The sequence below is a fragment of the Capricornis sumatraensis genome, chromosome 15, assembly GCF_032405125.1.
Source record: "Capricornis sumatraensis isolate serow.1 chromosome 15, serow.2, whole genome shotgun sequence".
NCBI classification, from domain to species: domain Eukaryota; kingdom Metazoa; phylum Chordata; class Mammalia; order Artiodactyla; family Bovidae; genus Capricornis; species Capricornis sumatraensis.
This window is the reverse complement of record NC_091083.1, coordinates 29,837,191-29,847,030: the sequence shown is the minus strand read 5'-3', so window position 1 is coordinate 29,847,030 and position 9,840 is coordinate 29,837,191. Positions and strand designations below refer to the sequence as shown.

The following is a 9,840-nucleotide window of genomic DNA, read 5'->3' as shown; positions in this document are numbered from 1 at the left end:
ATGCAAGAGGATGTGCTTTTCAACCTACAGGATAAAATAAGACAATAGAATCAGAGAGCAGCAAATTCAGGGGCCTGATGCTCTTGGGTTAACCCATCCGCATTTGAACACCTAGGACGGTCGCCCCTCCCCCGAAAGGCTTTATCTAAATTAAATCTTTGGTGACCTGCATCAGAGCCTCCTGCGAAGTCCGTCTGTCCCGCCGGCTTGCCTTTCTGCGGTGCGGATGGTCGCCGCGTTCGGGTTCCTGGGGTGGGATGCCGGGACTCACACCCACTCGGACTTGCCGGGGCCGGAAAGCGGGGCACGCGGCGCGCAGGGGCGCTCTTCCCACCCCGGGGCCGCCGCTCCGGGCCGGGCCAAGCGCGGCTGGTCGCTGGCTGAGGACAACGCGTCGCTCTCGTCCTCCCCCGGCAGCTCCAGGCTCCCGGGCGCGGCGGGCTCCGCAGCGGGGCTGTGCGCGCCCGGCCCTCGGGTCCCCAGTCCCGTGCGAGCGCGCTCACCGCGTCCCTCGTGCACCCCTAGCCCCTCCCGCGCCCCGCGTCCCTCAGGCGCCGCATCCCTTGCCCCTGGAAACGGTCTCCTCCGGGCCCCACCGGGTCGCCCTCGTGTCTTCCAGCACACGCTGCAGACCAGGTCGGCGACAGTAAGCAGAAAGGACAGCGCGCACATCGCCCAGACGAAAAGCATCAGGATGGACTTCTCCGTGGGTCGGGAGACGTAACAGTCCACCACGCTGGTGCAAGGAGGGTGCGTGCAAGAGAACCTCTTGGGGACCAAGAATCCGAAGAGGAGGTAATGCAGGGCACCGAAAGCTGCCTCGGTCAAGGTCCGGAGGCAGAGGTGGACCACGTAGCCCGAGGAGTAGTCTGGCACCGTCAGGCGGCGCCTGGCCCCGAGGGTCAGCCCTGGGGCGTCATGGTCCTCCGAGGCATCCTCCGGCCCACGGGATCTGCGTGCGGCCAGCTCAGCTCCTTTGTGCAGCACGTAGACGCCGAAGACCGCGGACGGAAGGAGGACAGACACGCTCTGGATCAGCCAGAATCGCAGGTGGGACACGGGGGCGAAGATGTCATAGCAGACGTTGGCGCATCCCGGCTGCAGAGTATTGCAGACGAACCTCTCCTGCTCGTCCTGGTAGACGGGTGACCCGGCTAGGATGAGCACCACCATCCTCAGCAGCACCATGAAGATAAGCCAGATCTTCCCTGGGAAGAAGCAGCAGGAAGGGCACCATTACAGCCATACAAATACATCTCCTAGTAGTTCTAAGTCCTTACCGAGGCGAATGGAGAACCGAGACTGGAGAACTAAGTGGATAAGCATGTTGAAGTCACAACAAGACTATCAGCCAGTTGGCTCACTGGATGAATATCTAACCAGCACTTACGACGTGTGGACCCTGGGCTCAACTAAGCTCACCCTGCAGACACTGCCGCTTTCCATCCAGATCGCCCCAATAAAGCGAGTCATAAGGATTTTTTGATTTCCCAGTGCATATAAAAGCTATGTTTTCACTCTACCTTGGTCTATTAAGTGTGCAGTAGCTTTATAAGGACAATGTACACATCTTAACTAAAAAATACTTCATTGTTAAAAATTGCTGACCATCCTTTGAGCCTTCAGCCAGTGACGGTATTAACACTGAAGATCACTGATCACACGGTTCATCAGAATAAATTTAGTAACAATTAACAACTTGGAAATATCTCGAGAATTGCCAAAATGGGGCACAGAGACAGGAAGTGAGCAAATGCCATCAGAAAAACGGCACCAAAGACTTACTTAAGGGAGTGTTGCCACATTCAATTGTTTGTTTCTTTTTTTAAGTAATATTGGGAAGCACAATAAAATGAGCTATGTCTATACTTGTTTGTAAAATGCTTTGAAATTGACAGATTTAAAGAAGCATAGATAACTAAAATGCTTAATCTGGCTCAGCTAGTTCAGACTCTGGGCTGAAAATTCTAGAAAGTTGGGCTGATGTAAATAAAGTCTTCCGCTTAAAGAGTGAACTTTTTCAAAGATGTTAGTTCTTTCCTGTAATTGTGTATAGCAAATAAAAGCTACTATTTTCAATGAGTTTTCTCTATGGTAATAATCCACATGATCCTTATGTAATTGCAGGACTTGTGTTTAATGTTGCTTTATGGCCCTTGAAATCAGATTTCTTGAAGAACATTCAGTTTTTTAGACTCTTCAATTATTCAGAACTCCTTTCCCCCTATTCCAACTATTATGAATTGAGGTTTTGTCTTTCTTCAACTTATCGTGAATGTGTGAGGCTAACCTAGAAATCAAAATCACTTCCAAGTCCTATTTTCATGTCATGAATCAACAATTTTGAAATATGTTGAAGGACCAGTCAAAATAATTTGTAAATATTTTGTTTTGTGATGAGATGCAGAAATCATCACCTGACATCAGAAGAATTAAATTATTTTATCAATGAAGTCACTTCAACTCAAGAGAATTGCATGATAATTACGTGATAAAATCATTAATTCAAACTTTTAAAACTAAGTTGGCTTAGTTTAAAAAGTAATGAACAAGAAAAATATCAGCCACTTCATGGATATATTTTAATCCTTTTCTCAATCCCCTTTATCAGGGTAGCCACACCTCTCCAAAAATTTAATTTGGCTACATCAAACTCAAATAAATCAAAACTTTATTACTTTCATTGTTAGGGGGAAAAGACTAAAACTAAAATTGGGATTTGGTTTAAAGTACACAAGAGAATTTACTAATCTTTACAAATGGAGCTTCAAGGATAATCCCTAAAAAAAATGAACAAGTGAGCTGACTCAAGGCATGAATTTCTTAACTTTGTATTGTTACTTTTCCTAGTAGCCAGAGAAGAGTTAGATAAAAATACCCCTGCCACTTACTCAGCCCCCAAATGTTAGCAAGAAGAGGCCTCTTGAGAGAAATATTGCTCACCCCCAAGACATGCTTAAATGATGGGGAACCTCATGAAATGATGGAGAATTAGAGGAAAACTTGAGCCATGGCTCCCTGCCCTCCAGGGATAGGCAAGGCTTCCTCGTAGAGAAGGACCAGGAAAAGTGATCCAAGGCAGAATCTGTGTTCTGCAGGGGTTTGTACTACTCACCCACCATGGTCACGTTACAATTTAGTGTGATGACGAGGAACCCCAGCAGGTCCGACTGGTCCATGCTTCCAGGGGGTCACAGACTCAAGGTGACTGAAGCCGTCCGGAGCTTGTGTTCTCCAAGGAGGTGGGAAATCTTTGCAAGAATATGTGTATCTTTGCCACAAAATACTCCCAGGTGAGAGCTGGAGATACTAAAGGGACAATTCAAGCCCAGGAGCACGAGGTTGTTCTGTCTCCAGTGGAGGCGGCCCCGAGCTGTTTGAGGCAAAGCCTTCCTGACAACTGCAGTGACCAGAGGCCAGCAGCAGCCGTCGCTCATCTGGCTATTCTTACCCTCTTGGGACATTCCAGGCCCCTGGCCGTGCTCACATGTCTCCACCAGGAGAGCCGACGCCTCAGGATATAAGAGAAGTGGCTATGTTTAACCCAAGAAAGAAAAGTTCAGTCAACCAGCCAAGTCTCTATGAAAAAGGGGTTTCCTCCTTGAGAACATTTCTATAACATCTTCACTGGTTAAAGAAGCACCAAAATGTCCACATTTCATCTCTTCTATGAAGCGCTGAACGGTGCCTGCATGCTCAGTCGTGTCTGACTCTTTGCAACCCTATGCAACTCCATCAGGTTCCTCTGTCCGTGGGACTTCCCAGATAAGAATACTGGAGTGGGTTGTCATTTCCTTCTCCAGGGGATCTTCCTGACCCAGGGATTGAACCAGCATCTACTGAGTATCCATCATTGGCAGGTGGATTCATTACCACTAACCCATCATAACTCGAGCCCCAGAGAATCATTGTCCTAACTCTGAATTCCTATATCTTGGATGACAGCAGGAATCTGCCCTGGGACTAGGTCATTGCGGAGCTATTTCCTATCTGGGTTAGCGATGAGAGCCCTTCATGCGGAGACAAAGAACCGAGATGCAAAACTGGGGCAGCCACCTGGTCACTGGGAATCACCACCTCTTCCCAATAGTCCTGTGTTTACAGCAGGGTTTGTGGGAGACAGACAGGAAGTGGTGTTTGTTGTGAGCACCGAGCATGTACAGTTCCCAACCTTTTTGGCACCAGGGACCAGTTTCGCAAAAGACAGTTTTTCCATGGACCTGGTGGAGGGATGGTTTCCAGATGATCAAAGTACATGGCATTTACTGTGCACTTTATTTCTAATCTAATGCTGCTGCTGATCTGACAGGAGGTACCGGTCTGTGGCCCAGAGGCTGGGAACCCTTGTGTGCAAAACTCAAATCACTAGCATTTCTGTCCCTAACTGGCCCCAAACACCCTCACAGATGATGCACTCCACTTGTATCCCCTGGCCCCACTGAGCCCAGGGCTGCAGCTATTGAATCAGCTTAACAAATGTCCATTCGATTTATCATAGAATATCACCATCTGGACCTGCTGACATCAATCACAGTTGCCTCAAAATCATCTCACGATCACCACTTTTCTACCTGGGAAGAGCTGTCCTGTGAGGCTGGGGGGTCTATCATCAGGGTGGGATTTGTCAACTTTAAAAGGAATGATTTCAATTTTCCATGAAAGCTCTTCTTGATATTCCTACCTTTTCTCCATTTCTGATCTATTCTTGACTTTGGTAATAACCCTAGAAAGATTCCCCAAGGAAGAGTACAACAAAGCTTCTTTCATCTTCATTCATAGAGAACGCTTCCATCCACAGAAAACATTTTGACCCCCTTGAAAGGAACCATAGTTGTGCTACATTTTAGTCAAATGCTTTGACACGGACAATGAAATTGAGAGAAATTGTAGTTAAAATATTTAAATAGTCATTTCAAGGGTTTGAGTATAAAATAAAGGAAAATATATTTGCTCCCTAATAGACCACACAGGATGTTGACTTAAAAGCGGAAAGACCAGGACAACAATGACTGAATTTTAAAAGGCACTCTCACAAGTCACCCATAAGTCATTGCTCAGGAAAGCAGTGACTGAATTTTGCTACAGGGTCTAAAGAGCCTGTTCTGAATGGGGATTCAGAATGTTGTGACCTTGAGCCAATCACTAGAGCTTTTCCTGCCTCACTTTTCTTATCAGTGAGATGATGCCTTTTACCTACACAGAGTGGCTGTGACATGCAAAGTAAGATCATAGGCATGAAAATGGCTTAAAAATATAAAGAATGGCACACGGTAGTGACTTGGGCATCTGAGGGTCTACTCCTCCTGGTTCCCAGCCTTGGCTTTCCCTACACATCCTGAACGCTTCCCCTGGTTTTCTCTCTGGGTGAGTGACACCAAGATCTGCCATGCTCCAACAAAATCCCAGGGCTCAACTTGCTTGAAACACTTAAGGCTTTGTTTTGTTTTGTTTTAACTGCTTCACACTCTTCAGTGGCCCATCACCTTTGGGACCAGGTCTAGCAGGGCCCACCAAGCCCAACTGGCCTGCCCAGCACTCCCATCCCACCCCCAGAATAACCACCCGGGCAGCTCCCAAGACTCTGCAACCCCTGAACCTGGCACAGCTGCTGGTTCCATTTGGGGCAACTTGCCCTCTCTGGTTGGTTTCCAGAGTCTTCCCTCTCCTTCACCAAGGTTGAGGAAGGTGCGCTTGTGAGTGCTCACATGGCCCACCGTGTCCATGTCATGACTGGGGCCCTGGACTCCATCAGTGTTGGTTTCCCCCGCCACCCCACTGCTCCCTGACTGCCACCCTGGCCCCACAGACACAGTTAGATGCCAGCTTCTCTCACGGGCCAGTGAGCTTCCTTTACCCTATGCTTTTGGACTTGGGAGTCAGTCCTGCTTAAGAATCAGGAGAGGAGAGAACACGAGAAAAGATGTGGATTTGAGCCTTAGTCCTGTCACTACTGACTCTGGGTCTTATTTCCTCTGCTGTAAAAACAAGGATAATGATAACACCAACCTCTCATGTTATTGATCAAATTAAATGAGCTTATCCATGTAAACTGACACTGGAAACAGTCAATAATGGAAGCTTGAGTTTCACTTTTTCTGGTCTCTTCTGCTTCTCTTTACTCACCTATTTTCTGCATAAAGGACTGGCCCATTTTAGGCGTGATGGTCAGTGAGCTGGAATGGTTCTTTCTCTTTGCTCATTGACTGGGGCAGTCACCGTACACTAGAGGTTGCTCCTTGTACTCTGAGCTCTTCCTGACTTAATTTTCCTTGGGATTGGACATTCTGCACCTACTATTTTGACCCAACTTTTGCTCCTGAAATTTGTCCAAATCTTAATCACCCAGAGACACCATGGATTGCATTGTTTCTCTGTGAAAACAGAATCTTATGCCCCTGAGGTTCCCTTGACATCGCTGGAAGCCCCTTTGTGTGAAGCAGATTTGTTCTAGGATGTGTGCTGACTGGCACTGTCTCTGGGTCACCATCTCGCAAGGCACAGTCTGACTGCACTGCCCCAAAGATCACGGGTCAGCCTCTGGATTTGGATTTGTTTTGACTTTGGAAACATTGTGAGTTACAAATTTTTGATTCAGCTTTATTTGATATTTGTTGTTCTCCAATAAAGGTAGATGAAAGAGAGAGAGAGATGTTTGTTGCCATTATTTCTCTCTCTGGATAACTAAGAGGCATCTTCAGGCCCTGGGTAGGCCCTCCTGCCTCAAACACCTGTACCCCTTGTCTACTATTACATGTCAAATGCTCGAGGTCTTTCGGATTTTAAAAGCGATGATGATGAAAGTGCCTCAGGAAGAGGTAATACCTGAATTCCTACCAGTCACCTTCAGTATAGGGTAAGTCCAGAAAAGTCAGGCTTCCCTACGAAGGTGAGGACTTTGGTTAAGGAAGAGAAGCCAACAGAATGTTGTAAATTTGCTCCCATGTTACCAAGCAATTCAAATTTGTTAGCGCTTATATTTTCTTCTTATGTTTTAAGTAATACTGGTGGGGAGAAGGAAGGCAGGAAAAGAAGGGAGGGAGCAAAGAAGGTAGGAAGGAAGGAAGGGAGACAGAAGGGGGATGGATGGAAAAGGAAGCAGGCAGACACTGGGTGGCTGTGACTATGAGCCCAGGGTTAGATGAATGAGTCTTGTCAGGAGCACAAATCAGTCTCCATTTCCTTCTGTGTATGTTTCTGCCTCTTGCGGACCATGAAATACTAGAAGGGGGAGTGCAGGAATTTGATCTATTTTAAAACTCACAACTGTTAAACGCTAACCCTCCAAGCATTCTAAGCGCTTTAATTTGGACAAGTGATGAGCCTGTCTGTTGAATGAAGGATATATTTGGAAGCCCCCCGACAGCGGTGTCTGGTGGAGCAGCCAGGGAATTCCTCTCTGAACCAAGGTGCTCCCCACCCACCAGTGATGTGAGAGAAGCGGTCTTCTCAGACAGTGTTTTCAGGTCAAGTTCTCCCCTAAGGAAGAAACTAACAAAGGAGGAAACATTCATTTCATCAGTTGCAGGGTGGTTGGTACCGCCTGGACCTCCCGGGAAACAGTGAGCACGCTGTGCTCGCCTGTGAAGGCAAAGATGGACCGCAGGCAGGGGAAGTCAGTGTGAGGAAAGAGGCAGAGGGCAGACAGAGTGGCGGGTGACACCGCAGAGGGGGGTCGATGGAAAAGGACTGCTTTATACCTGAGTGTGCGGTCCAGGTAAGAGCAGGCACAGCGCAGGGACAGGGGCCAAGCCCGCCCCTTTCAGGACACACAGTTTCTTATTGGATATGTCGCAGGGTCACCCAGCTGGTGGCGAAAGGACTGGGAATTCAAACACAGGGACGGACACCAAAGCCCTTTGCTCTTCACCCACTAAAAGTAAGACAACCTCAGACTAGGAGAGAACAGATTTTGAGAGAGGCCATGAGAGGAAGTCAGAGGAGTCCTTTTGTTGGTTTTATAAAGAAGGTACTGGAGAGCTTGTTGAGTCCTTCTGAAAAAGAGAGAGAGAGTTTCGTCCAACAATAGTATATTGACATCAACTCTATGCCAGATGCTGGACCGGGTCTAGGGATGTAGGGGAGTAAGACACAGCCCTTCCCGTCAAGGACATTTCTACCCATGAGAACAGTGACCAACTTTCCAGACCCCAGGAGATCTAAGACACAGTCAGGTAACAGTAATGAGTGAAGGACCTGTAACAGAGGCACGAAGAGGGCATGAAAGGAGAGAACGAATATCTGGAGTGTATGCGTGTGTGTGTGAGTGCACACACTTGAGTGAGGCACATTGTAGATGAAGAACATAGGGTTCTGTGATGTCCCATGATCACCTAAGCCCACAAGGTGTAGGTGCAAGGCTGGGATTCCATCCCACATTATTTGATGTCAATGTTCCTGGTCTTTCCAGGTGACATAAGAGCTGGGGAGCCACTGGGGAAACTGAGGAAGCTCCCGAGAGAAGCTCTCACTCCCAGCCGAGCCTGGAAGACTTCTCTCCAGGTCTCTGCTTTTCCTTCCTGGAACTAGCTAAGTGCACAGGTTTGTTGGTGAGCTACTTTCATCTTTTGTGGAAAGAAGTGCCAAACACATGTATACCCGTGGCGGATTCATGTTGATGTATGGCAAAACCACTACAGTATTGTAAAGTAAAATAAAGTAAAATTAAAAAAAAAAAAAAGAAATTCAATCACTTATTAAAGGTAACAAAGAGCCAGCCTCTCCTGTTAGCTGAATTGGGATTTCTGGAAAGGCTCTTTCACAGGTAATCCATGCTAATCCCAGAATGACCTGAAGGCAGTTTCCTTGGGAAATAGACTGAATTTAAAAATACCAAGTTGTGTCTACAAAGTGGATCTTTAAGAGTAATTTTTTCCCGAGGTGTGGCACCGGCTTCATCGTAAGTGGGGCCACTGGTGCAACTAATCACTGGTGTAATTAACCATAATGAGTGTGAATCACCCTAGAATGAATCTTTTTCCATAACTAGTCACAGCTTGCTTCAAGAATATTTGAAAGCAACGGACCTACAGTAAGTCATCACAAGCCTTGTTGGGACCCCCAGTGTTGGTCTCTGGTCTCATGGGATGTTAACAATGATCGTCCTCCAGTTCTGTGGGTGCTAACTGAACTTATTGGGGTGGGTCATATAGCTACTAGGGCGTATTGTGGATGACTAAGCAGTTACAAGGCTGTTGGTAAGGCCAAGTACTAATCCTTGAAGACGGAAAATAGCCAACAGGAGCTTAATGATTTATTTGATTCAAAAATTGAAAGACAGAAGTTTAAGGAAAATACTTAAGACATACCTTTTAATCTTTTAATCTGTGTATGTGTGTTCTGTATTTCAGCCTCATTGTGAGCTCTTTGAGGTCAAAGCCAAATTTGTTAAGCTGTTTTTCTGTCACTCCAGCAACACCCCAGGGTAGTTCCCTTAATCAATCTATGGTGATAAAGATGACCTTGCAAGGAGCTGTGTAGTATTTTCCTTTTTAATTTGAAACAGTTGCTATAGGTGTTGTTTTTTCCTGGTCAACTGGTTTCAGGTAATTTGAAGTTTTGTTATCAGAGGCATACGTGTTAAGATTTTTATGTCTTCTTGATAAATTGACCCTTTTATCACTATGAAATGTCCCAATTCATTTCTAGTAATATTCCTTGTCCTGAAGCGTATTCTCCTGATGTTAACATAGCCATTATACATATTTTATTTGTTTACTCTTAAATTATTGAGTATATTAGAATAACTGGTCTTGAAGTCCTTGTCTGCTAATTCTATCATCTGAATCTACTATGTTTGAACCTATTGCTATTAACTGTTGTTTTTTCTTTTTTTCTCTTTGA

General features: G+C 46.3%; 1 protein-coding gene across 1 annotated transcript; it reads right to left on the bottom strand.

The window, feature by feature from the left end:
* Window positions 1-267: 267 nt before the first annotated feature.
* Window positions 268-3,179, bottom strand: GJD4 (gap junction protein delta 4). The gene is made up of 2 exons (XM_068986753.1): window positions 3,116-3,179; window positions 268-1,208 (listed from the first exon to the last, which is right to left on the bottom strand). Exons 1-2 carry the CDS (start codon window positions 3,177-3,179, stop codon window positions 268-270), a joined length of 1,005 nt encoding a protein of 334 aa, XP_068842854.1.
* Window positions 3,180-9,840: the final 6,661 nt, after the last annotated feature.

Bases quoted from the DNA above. Each gene is read 5' to 3' on its own strand.
- GJD4 (XM_068986753.1), bottom strand. From the start codon at position 3,179: ATGGACCAGTCGGACCTGCTGGGGTTCCTCGTCATCACACTAAATTGT. The intron at 1,209-3,115 runs GTGAGTAGTACA...GCTTCTTCCCAG, and splicing joins TTGTAACGTGACCATGGTGG to GGAAGATCTGGCTTATCTTC.